We start from the raw sequence: 15,408 nt of genomic DNA, 5'->3' as shown, positions 1-15,408 counted from the left end.
AAAATAACACCGCCCCTCTGGCTATTCATAATTGACTCGGCGAAGCCTCCTGTGCCTCGTCTTCTTACTGTGTTGACGCTACATTCGGTAGATAATCTCTGCAGAGGACTTAAATGACAACAGTCATTATGTGTCCTCTCTGACCTCATATCATTTAAGCAGGAGTAAAGATGTCTAATGGATGATGTTTGAGGAAGGCAAATCTGTCCCTGCCATCTGCCTCCCCCATACAAACAAAATAACTTTCATAAGCCTCAGCAAACACAGACACACTTTTAAAGGCAGGAGACTCCTCTAGCCAAAATTAACTGACGCTTAAATGATGGGTTCTACACACTTACAGAGTTAAAGCTACTACATGGAGGAATTTCCCCCAAAAATATCTTAAGAATGGCCTTTTTATTTGACCATTTAAGACTAAAACATTCTAATTAGTAGATCAACATCTTAGCTGTTCACAATTGGTACTCCTACAAGCCTCTGGCCAATATTTTTCAGGAAGCATCCGGTCCAATTCCTTCGAATTTCCTGCCCTCTGTCTGCGGATGTGACGTCAAGCGCATTCTCGTCCATTGTTTCCTGGAGTCGCGAAGTCGGAACTAGTACAGCTTTTCGCTGCAATGGAGTCGACTCAGAAGAGACCACCACCTGCATCTTGCTGTCGATCAAGTTAAGTCTAGTTGTGGAAGAACTGCATGTGTTTTTGGTCCCTGGTCAAGTCGTCTTCGTCTCAGTCAGGTTCACCCTCGTCTTCGTCCCGTCCGATCGGCCATGTCACCATCAAATCTTCCTCATCTTCGTCATGTTCAGTCGTCCACGCCACCAAGTCTTCCTCGTCTCAGTCCAGTTCACCCTCGTCTTCATCACGCCATCTTTGTCACTGTCCAGTCGCCTACATCACCTTCAAGTCGCTGTAAGTTGCCCACATTCTGCCAAGTTGCCCACGTTCTGGCCCTCTCACAACCCGCTACACCTCGTCCGGTCAAGTCATGGCAACCAGTCCTCTCTCGTTCAGTCAGGTCTTGGCAACCAGTTCTCTCACGTCCCGTCCCATCTCGTTTTTGTTCCCTCACCTTACTTGTTTTATGTAAATAAAGTTCCTCACATTGCCCTACCTGCCTTTCTCCCTGTCATGTGTCCCCGCATTTGGGTCCATCCCTCACATCGACGCACCTCCAACCTTGACAGCATCGAAAAAAAGGCCTCTGCTCCCTTGCACAGTACAGTACTTCCATCTCGTCCAACGTGGAGCCGTGTGATTTCGCGTCTCACACCGGGCAGGTGAGCAGTACACCCAGAGTAAACAAAGATGAGCGCTGCTTGAGGCAATTGTGTGAGTGACGTGTGTAGAATCGATGACGAAAAATCTCTGTTTATGACTGTCCACACACAAACGCGGATCTGGAGAAATCTGCAAATCTGCACGTTGGCCGGGGTTTTTAGAAAGCTTTGTTTTTAATGAAAAAACAACAAAAAAAAAAAAAAAAAAAAAAAAAAAAAAAAACGGGTACATGTGGATAAGGCAAAACGCAGAAAAAAAAATCAGTTTGCAAAAAACGTTCTCAGTTTTCCTCCGAGTCTTCCACTGCAACATCTCCCTTCTATTCTGCCCTCCCAACACTCCTGTTCGGAGCCACCATTGACATACGGCTTGGGTGAGCTGATCAAGAGAGCAGTAGTTGATTTGATTTTATTTTATTTGATTTATTGAACATATAAACAGGCAAACAACAGAGATAAAAAACAAAACAAAACAGAAATAAAAAGAAAAGAAAAGCACAATAAAATAATCAATCAATCAATCAGTCATAACTTACATGTTCAAAAGGGAGTAGGAAGAAGTTAGAAACTTATCTAGTCCGACCCCTTTTACTTTATATATTTAAACTTATTTCATTATTAACACAATACTAATTTACTATTTTTAAAATGAAATATATAAATCAGGTTATATATATACACACAAGTGCACTTAGACATATTCACATTTGCCAAAAACATATATACATGAATTTCCTAAATATATACCATAATACCTATCTAAATCATTCACACATACTCACATGTACAATTTTCATTTGCTATGGAGCCAAAGTAAATCATATCTGTCAGTGATGTGAGAGCTGCATTAGCTTTTAATGTGAGCGTATATGGCAATTAGATGTGATTATTGCAACAATATATATATATATATATATATATATATATATATATATATATATATATATATATATATATATATATATATATATATATTGCCCTGCGATTGGTTGGCAACCGGTCCAGGGTGTCCCCCGCCTACTGCCCAGAGCCAGCTGAGATAGGCGCCAGCAGCCCCCGCGACCCTTGTGAGGAATAAGCGGTCAAGAAAATGGATGGATGGATGTATATATATATATACATATATATATATATATATATATAACAGCTGGCCTAATGACTATAGTAATATGGCCAGTAACTTCTCCCACATTCGATTCTATACAACTTTTATCTCTATTCTGAAAGCTCAGATGGCATTATGATAAAGGGCCCAAGGAATATAGAGATTTTTAAAAACAAATGTTACACTAATATTCAAAATAAGCACTGTGCAATGCACTAAAAATTAAGTAATGAAAATCTAACTTTTAGTTTTATGGACAACAAATAATGAAATTAGACTGGACAAAAATGATGGTACCTTTTAACTTAATATTTTTACTTCACTTTCAATGAGACTTGTGCACCTAATGACAGGTATTTTGACCTACTTGTAAGCACACTGTTCCAACTGTCTCAGGTTTGAATAGTTCCTCTCCAGACTGAATGTTTCAGCTCCTTTCACAGTTGTTCAATTGGATTTAGATTCGGGCTTTTCAGAGCTGTTGTCCAGTGATATGTTAGTTTTTCAGCTGTGTGTTTGGCGGTCAATATCCTGTTGGCGGATGCATGACCGGAAGCCGAGACCAAGTTTTCTGACACATTTTACTCAACAATTCTTTGATGATCTCGAGATTTCATTGTGCCCTGCACAGATTCAAGACACAGCATGAAGGATGTGGAAAAGCAGCCTGAGAACGCATTTCACGTATTTCAGAACGTGTTTCACAATATATATAGCGTTCATTTCTTTGTATGATTCATTTTTTTCCATCTGTTAAACATAGAGTAGATGTGACTTGACAAAAAGCCACATTTGGCCATCCGAAGGACAAGCATTTTCCCAAATTCCTCTCAAACCGAGTTGTTTTTTTTGTTTGTTTGTTTGGGTTTGTTTTTTTGTTTTTTTTTGTTTTTACCAGAAGGGTAAAGGCACAGTTTTTTTTCTTTCATTTTTTTTTTCTGTAGCGCTTGTACAAAGAAAATAAAGTGTAGCTACCGTGGAGGAAGCACCACACTATTATGGAGCTGCACCATCTGGCAGTGTCTTGAATATGTGCAACATACAATGAATCTCAAAACTATCAAGGCATTCTTGGGTGTGTCAAACTTGATTTCAACTGCAGGATATGAACCCTGCAACAATATAAAAGAGCCAAAACGCACAGTTTCAAACAAAGCAAGCTGACAAAAAAAAAAAAAAAAAAAAAAAAAAAAAAAAAACAACCACTGGACTATTCGGAAGAGAATCTAATTGAATGTCTGTGGAAGAAGATGAAATAAGCAGTTTGTAGAAGACATTCTCCAAATCAGAAACAGGTGGAGCTGTTTGCTCATGTTGGCTAAAAGCTGTCAACAGGTGCTAGGTACACAAGGTGATGAAATGAAGTCTCATGCAACAAAATAGGCAAAATAATTTGTTAAGGTTACTGTCATTTTTGTCCAAGACCGTTTTAGCATGCATTAGTTTTGTTAGTATTATTTCAGGGACCATTGTGTGTTTTTCATTTCATTAATTCCCTTCTGCTAATGTGGATGCGCTGCAAATTTAAGCTATCTAACCTAGACTTAAAAGCTTATATCAAGCCATAAAGTCTTATTGATCTTGTTATGAGAATTATTTACTATGCAAGAGCAGAATTTCTAAAATTATTAATCTTGTTTTAAGATTGTCTTATTTCTCACTTAGTTTGTAAATCTTAAAATTGGTTAATTTTTATGCACAATAAGCTAAAATGCTGTAAGAGTCTGACAAGTTATTTTTACTTAAAATAAGATTGTCAGATATCATTCTGCTTATTTTAAGATACTTATTAGCCTTGAGTGTTAACAGTCAGTTTTAAGGACTGTGAGGCTTAAGACAAATATTTTCCACATTTTAAGATGACTAACCAACATCAAACGGCCTGAACTGGGCTTTCATAAATTTAATTTTCTTATTTTAAGATTTTGCTGAATGTACAAACAAGATAAATGGAAGATAAGAATGGTAAATATAATATATATATAAAACAAAAGTGCAATATAGTAGGGCTGCTCAATTATGAAGAAAATATTAATCACAATTATTTTGGTAATAATTGAAAACATGATTGGGAAGCTAATTTCTTTTTGGTAGAAAACAAGAGAATGTTTAAATGTAAAAAAAAAAAAATGTTCAGACAAATAAAAATCTTTGACACTATAATTATGGAAGTTCCCTTCGGATGAAACTAAATTGAATAGTTATTTTAAAATTAAAAAAGAAAGGTGCAAATGTATAAATTTAAACAACTCAAAATTAGTCTTAATCTCTCTCTCTCTCTCTCTCTCTTTTTTTTTTTAACAACTATACCGATTTTGTATATATGTTTTCCATATTCTGGAGTATATATTGTATAATAATTGCATTGTAATTGAATTATTAATTGCACAGTCCTACAACATACAGGACTGTCTCAGAAAATTAGAATATTGTGATAAAGTCCTTTATTTTCTGTAATGCAATTAAAAAAAACAAAAATGTCATACATTCATTACAAATCAACTGAAATATTGCAAGCCTTTCATTGTTTTAATGTTGCTGATTATGGCTTACAGCTTAAACAAAACTCAAATATCCTATCTCAAAATATTAGAGTATCATCAAAAGTATACTAGTAGGCTATTCAACTAATCACTTGAATCGTCTAATTAATTAACTCAAAACACCTGCAAGTGTTTCCAAGTGAATCCAGAATGTATGACATTTTTGTTTTTTTAAATGCATTAAAGAAAATAAAGGACTTTATCACAATATTATAATTTTCCGAGACAGTCATCAAATAATCAACAACAAAGCATCAACAATGCTACAGCATTTTATTGTAAGCAATTTCCTGGTTTTGTCATACTTACTAAGCTCAATTTCCTTCTTTCCTTCTTTTCAGGCTAACAGCTCAGTGGTCTAGTGGTAGAGTGTCTAGTGTCTACACTCAGAGGTTGTGGTTTCGATCCCAGGCTGAGTCAAGCCAAATGCAACTAAAAATGGTGCCTTCTCCCTGCTTGACTGTCAACTTAAAATACAAATAAAGAGCATTTCAGTAATGTTTTACGCTTTTACAAAACAAAACAAAATTATCTTACTGCACTGGCAGATAATTTCACTTGTTTCTGGTAAATTTACACTAAGAACAAGTGTATTTTATTATCATATTAAGAATGCGTGTTTTTGCAGCGTGAAAACATGAATAAGCTGCACACATTGAACTGAGTGCACATGTTCCTAATGCATGAGGCTTTTCTTCGTTCACAACAGTTGCTCTGAGCTTTATATCCAAAAATCACTGACTATTCACACACCGCTAAATTTTAAAGTAAAAGAAGTTGGCTTGTTGGAATATATCCATTCACATTTTATATTACATTATCTATTCTGTGCTTGCAGGGCTGCGTCAAAGAAATGTGACTCATTCGACCTAAAATCTCTCTTCACTCCTACTATATGTTTTGTCTAAATATGTGTCGTCATCACCATCATTCTGGTCCTTGAGTGTTCTTCACTTGTGCTCACATCTACCGCAAGCCGTGCATCCATTTATGTTGCCCCATTTCCAATTATATGGATCTAAATAGCATTTTAGTGGATTGCGACAATGCTCCCTGCAGCACATGTGATTAACATAGTAAAGTCAGGGGCAGGGAGTTCCCTATGATGAGCCGCACGGCCATGTGTATAATAGCCCCACTTCTCTGTGCGCTTTCCCCCTCCACTTAGCTTAAATCGATGGGCCTTCCTCCAGCCCGGCCATTTAACTAAGCAGTCTAACAGAGCCAATGAAAGAGCCACAGAGGACTCAGCCCTGCGGCCTTGTTACAGCCAGGCTGCAGAAGCTGGATTTACTGAACTGACTGGAGTGGTTTTTATTCACGGATGGAAAAATTAGTAAAAATGAGAGAGGCTGAAGTCAAGTGAGGGAAGCAAATGAGAAAGACTCTTCTTGTTGCTCACTTCCCCGTCCCCCTGAATCACACTCTTTTCACTGTTCTATTTCTTCCGTTTCTTGCTTCTTCTTTTTTCCCCCTTCCTGCAGTCAGTTCATTCTCATTTCAATCTCAGAGTGAACTGTTCAGAGAATGCCTCGCCCTATTACATCACATATGCCGTTCATCAAAGCGACAGGATGTGAATTACCCTGTCCGTGACACCTAAATCATGCCTCTACCCAAAGCCTGCGGCTACATGGAATAGCTGTTACTACATCTGGATCCCTGGGATGAGACAGGAAGCCTCTCGGCGAGTCTGACTGAGTGAAGTTACTTGTCGTGTAGTCCAAAATTATTTAGCACTCTTCAAACATTGCTTTTAGATTTCACTGTCTGCCAAAGAGGAGAAGGTTAACACTGTCAAGAGCGCTGTTCGTCTTAACTCAGTTTCTCCACCTGTGTGGATTGGAGATTTGTATTCACAAAAGTTCAAGGCGCAATTGACACAACACAATCCCAATGTTATCTAAAAGCAGTTCAAGTGTAACACTTTACCTCGACCAAAGAGGTTAGTTTCACCCGCTTTTATTGGTGGATGACTGGTTAGCACCTCCCAGTTCTGAGGACTTGGGTTCGAGTCCGGGCTCCGGCCTTCCTGGGTGGAGTTTGCATGTTCTCCCCGTGCCCGCGTGGGTCTTCTCCGGGTACTCCGGTCTCCTCCCACATTCCAAAGAAATGCATGGCAGGTTAATTGGCGCCCTAGGTGTGCTTGTGAGTGCGGATGGTTGTTCGTCTCTGTGTGCCCTGCGATTGGCTGGCAACCAGTCCGGGGTGTCCCCCATCTACTGCCCAGAGCCAGCTGAGATAGGTGCCAGCACCCCCCGCGACCCTTGTGAGGAATAAGCGGTCAAGAAAATGGATGGATGGATGGATGGATAGATATGTATCATCCAAGGATGCATCCATTACATTTTAGTAGCAACTCGCATTGCCTACTGTCATTTCTGATGCGCTCAAAATTACGGATATTTCATACATCTCTTCATCAGACTTAAATCAGTACGAATACGCAACTCTTGAGTAGTCACTGATACAATATCAAATACTGATACCAGTAGTATTCTTGATACATAAATTAACCCCACCCCCCAAAAAAAACCCACAATAACAGATAAATTTAAAGATAGACTTATATATATTCCAATTTAGCATTTTTACTTAGAGACAGTGTTTAGGATCTAGTGCCATCTAGTGGTGAACTAATTCATTAAATTTAAAAACGTACCGTTAATTGCAATAATATGTCAAATAATATGTTGTATCACATACAAGTATTTTTTTTTAATTTTTTTTATATATGATCATAGGCTTAGTAATCGCTAATTTCATTGCATAGGTCGTGTCACACCTTACAGGAGGCTGGATATGTTGCGCCACCATCTTAATGCTACGGATGCCTAAAGGAAAAGAACTCTGCAAATGTAGTTAGCCTCTGGTGGTGCTTGCAGCTAGTGTTGGACCTAGTGGGTCGGCCGCCGCTTACCTTTCACAGCTGGGGCCTTCAAATGGTCGCCACTGAGTCCCGTGATTTACCTCCCTCTGCTTTTCTCTCGCTAGGTTCTACTAGGTTCTCTTGTTAGCCGCTCCAGCTAGTTCTTGCAGCCTCTTCTTGTTAGCTGCTCCAGTGAGTTCATACTAGCCAGTTTGCTCCCCAATTGCTTGATGAAATTAATGGCAATTTTCTATTTTTCAAATTCCTAGTTCCTGATCCTAAAACGGCCACCATAGGGCAGCTAATATAGGCCACGTACCGTCGCAAGTACCGATACCTGGTATCAGTTCTCGCCTATTCCTGCTCAAAATAACCATTAGACTCACTTTGTGTTTTCAAAACTAAAAAGCCAAGCTTCATATGTGTAGACCAGGCCAAACTCATGTTAGCTCAGGGGCTGCATGGAGGAAAATATATTACCAAGTGGGCCGCAGCTGTAAAATAACGGTATATAACTTAAAAAGATTGTCGTCAATTTTTCACAGATTTTCGCTATTTGTGTGCCAGCCCTAAATTACGGAGCTCAGTTGTCATCATATTGTTCCAAAAGATAATACAAATGCAAATGGAACGTGGCAACACTGAGTTCTGGACGTGATAAATCCACCTGTTTTGCATAATATTGTTCCCAGAATGCAATGCGTGCCACAGTTAATGACGTTATAAGGACGCTAATCCTTGTCATATCTATTTGTGTTACCAGTTATTGAATTTGTGTCGTATTTGACACATTTGTTGGTCTATGATTAACAATAATAGTAATAATAATAATAATAATAACAACAACAACAACAACAACAACAACAACAACAACAATAATAATAATAATAATAATAATAATGATGAAGATGATGATAATAATAATAATAATAATAATAATAATAATAATAATAATAATAATAATAATAATAATAAGAAGAAGAAGAAGAAGAAGAAGAAGAAAAAGGATGATTAAACAAACCGTAACTTTAAGTTGTGTGTAAAATAATGACATCCAGGACGATTCACCCATACAAGTTGCATTGCTCATAAGAGGGCTGCTTGTGAAATTACAAATTTTATATGTCTTTGATTGATTGATTGATTGATTGATTGATTGATTGATTGATTAGTCCGACAGTACTTTTTTTAAAAATTTTTTTAACTTTACTAAATCATCGTGGGCCGGATTAAACCCCTTTGCGGACGTGATCCGGCCCGCTGGCCTTATGTTTGACACCCCTGGTGTAGACTATATGTCATAAATAGGGGTGTAACAAAAAATGGTTTGAACTGAAAAATCATTTTTTGATTTAAAAGATGTGAGTACATCTAAATGTTCCACTTTCCAAATCCAAGCATTCCACTTTGAAATATACTGAGATAAACATTGATTTTGTCATTTATTGGAGATATATCTTTGGTGGAAATGGCACTTTTATAGTACTGACAAGTTCATTCAACAGCATGTAAAATGACAACAAAAAAGTAATTGCATCATATTCCTTAGCCATAGCAATTGAACTGTAGTCCCACGTCTCCCACTGAGTCGAATCATTTCGCACCACACGTATCAAAAACCGGATTGAATCATCTTTTGTGGAGAGATGCGCACCCCTAGTAATAACATATGAAAATGTGGTGACCAGCAAAAAAAAAAACAACAACACAGTTAAAACAATCTTGTGCAAGCAGTCCCTAAGATTCTTGTTGTCATATAGATTTTGCTTATTGAACAGTGACAGTGTTGTGTTCTAGCTTGTAAATTGCCACAGTACCAGTCCACTCATTGAGTTTGGTAACCTACCTTTGACCCTCCTAGACTCCTTTCTCTGGATGGTTTTGACACCCGGCTGGAGTTCGGCCTCTGCTGACATCCTCCACTGCTGAGTCCCTTGTCCGACTCACAAGTCCACCATGGGTTCACGGCCACACTAGTTAATCCAACACCGACTCCCCGAGCTGAATTCCCCTACTTTCCGTCTTTCTTATGGGCACTTCACAGTTGGAAAAATCAATTTCATATTCATACTGTGATGCCTGGTACTCCCACGCAAATGAAGATCCAGCATTGATAAATAGCCCTCTTCACTTGGCCATGATGTGTGCGTATTAACAAACAACTCATGAAGAGCTTGATGAGCTTGGCGATCCTCTCGAGAAAAGCTTCAGATCTGATTTGACATCCTCTGGAGTAAGCCTCCTTGAAGGTCAAGTATCACATGGTCGACTGGTGCTCTTTTCTGAATGTTCACCTATTGCTCGGGAATAATTCCCCCCAAGGGAGACGGCGGCATTGATTGAATCAAAGATTGTTCTTCACAGTAGGTCAGGAGTGGCTATTATTCCCTCAGAGAGAACATCAGACATGATCCGACAGCCTCTCACAGTCACTGAACCCTGTAAGGAGATGAAAGAGGAGACAGTGTTAATGTCGGAATGGTGGTAGTTCAAATTTCAACTGACACATGCCCCCAGATTGTTGATTACAAGATTAATTTAACATGACACATGGCAGTCACTGATTTAGCAAATCAACAAAGATGTTATTATCTCTTCTGGATCATCAATCCTTAATGAAAGAGCTGCAAGTGTGCGCTTGCTCAGCGGCCACCCTTGAAGGAGAGCTGTGGTGGAACATTTTTATGTGCTACTTGTGAGTAAATACTAAACATTAAAGAATGACTGGTGCTTCTGTGCATGCAAATGACATTTTTTTTTTAAGAAGATCAGGCCACAGCACAAGAGGAAGGGAAGTAACAGAGCAGCAAACGACAGACTGTAGTGGAAATCCTTGGCAAGGTTGTCTCAAAAAGGACCCCCCACAAACACACACGTTGTGCTTTAATGCCCTTGAATCATCCACTGCTAACAAAGGCACACAGCCAAACTGGCACCACAGCTGCCACTACTTTTGTTGGCATGGTGACGGGTCTTTGTTAGAGTAGGTCGTCAACCGAACCAAGTCCAAAAAGTGCTGAACTTCATGCTGTGTGACACACATATTTCTATGAAATGTTTCCCACTGTTAATTAATTAGTAGTTTACAAAAACATAACTGTTTCTGCATTTAAACTGAAGCTGGTGACTGACATTTTGTTGTATCATGTAATAGGTTACTTTATTGATCAGAAATGTATTGTTAGTGCAAAGGTGCAGGCTTATGTTACTCTTGATTGAAACATGGCATCTTTTAGCCTTCACGTGTGTTTCAGGTGATCAGGTGCCAAATACTGAGTAGCATCCAATTTCATTTATGTGGTAAGTGGTCATTTTCATGATTCTCATGTGACTTCCAGTGTGCAAAAGTAGCAAATAACCAACTGTTATTGAAGTGAATGTGTTTAATTGGTTGATTCAGGCCCACAGATCGTACAGATCAACACCCCTGGTTCAGAGTCTTGAATGAACCTGGCATGTGTTTGGATTGTGGGAGGAAGCTGGAGTACCCAGAGAAAACCCAGACAAGCACAGATAGAACATGGAAACTCTACATGGGAAGACTAGATCTGAGATTTGAACCTCTGTGAGACAGGACATACAAACGTGAAACAAATTTACTTTTTAAAATCTTGAATATGTTTTGTCACCAGCTAACTGCTTCAGTCTTAACATAAAACCAATACACTATACTAAAGTACTGCAATTGTGTACACCATAAAGTACAGTATGCAGCAGTGGTCCCCAACCTTATTTCTGCCAGGAACCGGTTCATGGTAGTATAGATTTATCACAGACCGACAATGAAACTAATTGCCAGGGGAGGTGGGCTAGGGATTTATGCTCTGGTTCTTCAATCCACCTGTGCGACCCGATAACAAAACACCCGTGGACCGATATCAGGCCTCTGTCCAGTGATTGGGGACCATAGGTATACACAGAGGTGGGCGCTTCTGTCTCCCCATTGGCCCATCATTGAGGGATGTCCACCTTTCAGTGAGTGATGATTCAGCATGTTCAGCAAGTGCTTTATGACACAAAGCCTCGACAAAAATACACAGACTGAGAACCAGTACTGAGCTGGACAAAAATCTGCTTCAGTTGTTGCTCAGTCCATGTATTTATTGAGGCTTTGTGTCATAAAGCATTTACCGAAAATGTGGTTATCAGTCAACGACGGGGCCGACGGATCGAAGGAAGTGCCCACCTCTAAGAATACTTACCTTAACAAAGGTAACAAAATTAACATATTGTATAGGCTGTTCACCTGGAAATCAGTAACCAGAAATAGTTATTACCATCTCTCTTCAAAATAAAAATGGTCCCTTTCTCCCCAATAAATACAGCACTGCACTTACTATGTGAAATGTAAACATCAGCCCAAGTAAATATTGTAATATACCTTTGTAACTGCCATACGTCTCAGTGATGAAGTAGGTATGAGTGCAACGCCACTGGGGATGCTTATTAATGTGGCACGTTCAGCCAATCATGGAAGGAAGGCATTAAGAACTCATACACTTCCTGAAAATCTCTATTTCTTGAAATGTCACTCTGGTGTAATAATAGGCACAGAGCCGGCGTATGCAAGCACTTTATTTGCTCCTCTCCCTATTTATTACTCAGTGAACATATGCATAGCTTCACATATATGAATGCGCAAATGGAGACGCACCACCGCCTGCTTGTCTTCCTGTCTTCTCGTTTCATTTCCTTGAACAGCTCATTGTGGTTGCCTCATCAGCACCAGTTCTCATGCATTCTGAACGTGTGCCTCCGCTCATGCGCGCTCAAAAGTCAGATAATGTTAGTCGGGGTGAGGCAAACGGACCAGTCTTTAAATGGCTCTCAGACTAGGTTATTGAGTGATGGGAGAAATCTTTTACTTGTCACAAAACATCTATATCAGAAAGTGGATTCTATTACCAATGAGAAAGACACGCCTCAATGTATTCGGTGAAAGCGATTTAATGTGATGTACAGCTGCTTTTTTAAAAACCAATGCTATCTAGGTCACCCACACTCCGCCGTGTTCTGTGTGTTTTAACAGCTCCCACTGCCTTGTATGATTTGGGTCAGAGTTAACGAGCATCGCTCGTTCCTCCAGCTACTCTCGACTGTTACAGGATGTCAAAAGCCCTCGGCAAAAGCCATCTCTTATTTATAATTTTTTGCTCATTTTATTGCCATCTCTCTCTTGTGTGTGAAGGGGGAAAAACTGATGGAAGTTGATTTCTTTTCTGCTAGCATTTCATTATTTGCCTCCATCAACCTACTGCCGCCTTTATCAGTCTGCATTCAGTTCCCAAACCACCTCTGGAGATGTTTATTTCCTGCCTGCATCAGAATCTACACACCGTAACATGACTATTGAATGGTAACAGGCATGCCGGGAGGAAAACTTGGCAACCCTTATCCTTAACATTAAGCAGTCATCAGTCATGCATGTCATTGATTTGTCAGAGGAAGAAGTTGTGAACCTCCATTGAGCCAAACAGACCTGGATACATTATTTCCTTACAATGAGATATATTTGAGATATATATAATCCATATCTTATCTTATGGTGCCTCGATACAATTACTGCTATGCTCATCTCGTCAAGTGTCATCAAGTCAAGTCAAGTCATCTTTATTTATATTGTCTATTAACATTCGCTGCCAGCACTTTTTGAGCATTTTGGCTTTTTCAAGACCCGAAGGATATCATGGCCAAATTTATATATATACCGAATCTATCAAAATAAAGAATAGACTCTTTCCTTTCATCAGAGAAATACAATTTTGATTCTCCCTTTTCTGTTCTTTTACAATCAGCCGTAGACCAAAATGCACTAGTTTCTCCCAAATTGGGATGATCTCATATCTAAAATGGTGCATTGCTGCCATCTACTGGTGGCTGCGGGTCAGTAAAGTTTTTTCCAAGATTAACATTTACAATCATGAAGCAGACTCCCAACACCCCCACTGAAAAACACAATTGACAAGTATACTCGTGAGTGGAAGTGAATGTTTATGTGTTGTTTATTGAGGTACTGTAATGGGGAGGATTAAGGCAAGGCAAGGCAAGTTTATTTGTATAGCACATTTCATACATAAGGCAACTCAATGTGCTTTACACAAGGAAAGACAACACATAAGCATCAAGAAATAGTAGCTAACATTCAGAGGAAGAACAATAAATGCAAATAGGAGCATAATTAAATGGAGCTGTTGCTTTTGGGGACCGGTGGACTTCCTGTGTATAAAGGTAATTTATATTAGATTTCATCTCAAATAAAAATGGTATATAATGGAATACTACTGTATATGTCAGTTCGCAGCCAACCTGAACCATTCAAGTGTAAAAATGGATGCGCATACTGCACATGTCAACTAAATGGAGAGAAACAAGCAAAAATAAGACAACCACCATGGTAAAGAACCAATGGTCAATGCTAATCATTAGAAAAGATTTCCATGAAATTGTTTTAAATACTGTGCAGTGAATTTGTTTAAAACATTCGAGTGACAGCAGGTTAGACTCTAATGAGCGAGTTTACAAACCCTGGTAGGTGCTGCTGTTTTGGTTAGCAACAGAATCAGAAACAAACATCTGTACATCAGTGAGCTATTGTCATGTTTTGGTTCTGTGGGTTTGGGATTTTGTTTTCTTTTGGTGTTTTTGGGGAGTGTTTGTGTGTGGTTGGTGGTTTTTGTCATGTGTTCCTCGTTTCTTCCCTTGTCTCATTTGTTTAACAGTGTCCACCTGTGTGTCTTTCTTTCCCTGTGTGTGACCAATCACTGCCCTCAGCCACTTGTGTTTCCCCCAGGTGTGTCTCCTTAGCTAATTAGTGTTGGTGTATTTAGCCTGTTGTGTTTGTTCAGTCGGTGTGGGTGCATTGCTGGTGTTACGTGGGTCATGCTGGGTGTATTAGCTGTCAAGTCAAGTCAAGTCAAGTCAAGTCAAGTCAAGTCAAGTCAAGTCAAGTCAAGTCAAGTCAAGTCAAGTCAGTCTGCTCTCGTCAAGTCTAGTTTTGGTTTTCTTGCAGAGTTAATAAATTACCCTAAGTTGCCAATTCCCATCGTCTGATCTTGTCTCCTCAATTTGGGTCTACAATCTCCAACCACCGTAACAGCTATAAGACTATAATAGTTGTCACAGGTTCCCGAGAGAGGGGGGAAAAAGATGTCAATTAGTTCCAAGTGGATGACACACCATCAATTTCAGGTTGTACTGTACTTGCAAGCTAGAAAAGTCAGATTGAGATAGTGTGGACTTATGCAAAGGAGACAGGGGATATACATATTAGTAGAAAGATGCTTTGAATTCATCTTCCAGGTAGAAGGCAAAGAGAAAGCTCGAAGACGAAATTTATGGATGTTGTGAGGGAAGATTTGCAGATAGCTGGAATTAGAGAAGATAATGCAAAAGACAAGGATGAGATGGAAGAAGATGATTCACTGTGGCGACCCCAAAATTGGGTTAAACCGAAAGAACTATCAAAACAGAAGATTGTTTTATTAGACTGCACCATCTTATACTGAGGTTTTTATTTATTTATTTATTTATTTTTTGAGTGAGAGTCAAGTCTCTGTGAATCTTTTGGATGAACTATCTGCTTCTGCATATGATCAATTATGCTTCCATCC

General features: G+C 39.1%; 1 protein-coding gene across 3 annotated transcripts in view; it reads right to left on the bottom strand.

Moving 5' to 3' along the window:
• dab1b (DAB adaptor protein 1b) overlaps window positions 1-15,408 on the bottom strand; it is a 78,386-nt gene that overhangs the window by 36,550 nt on the left and 26,428 nt on the right. For all 3 annotated transcript variants that reach the window (XM_077504075.1, XM_077504084.1, XM_077504066.1), the window contains exon 2: window positions 9,645-10,237. In XM_077504075.1, coding sequence (XP_077360201.1) covers window positions 9,645-9,714 — 70 coding nt within the window. In that variant the 5' untranslated portion in view covers window positions 9,715-10,237. The remainder of the gene's footprint in view (window positions 1-9,644; window positions 10,238-15,408) is intronic.

The sequence above is a fragment of the Festucalex cinctus genome, chromosome 1 (genome assembly GCF_051991245.1).
Source record: "Festucalex cinctus isolate MCC-2025b chromosome 1, RoL_Fcin_1.0, whole genome shotgun sequence".
Classification (NCBI taxonomy): Eukaryota; Metazoa; Chordata; class Actinopteri; order Syngnathiformes; family Syngnathidae; genus Festucalex; species Festucalex cinctus.
The sequence above is the reverse complement of the archived record's forward strand: the minus strand, read 5'-3'. Positions and strand labels throughout refer to the sequence as shown.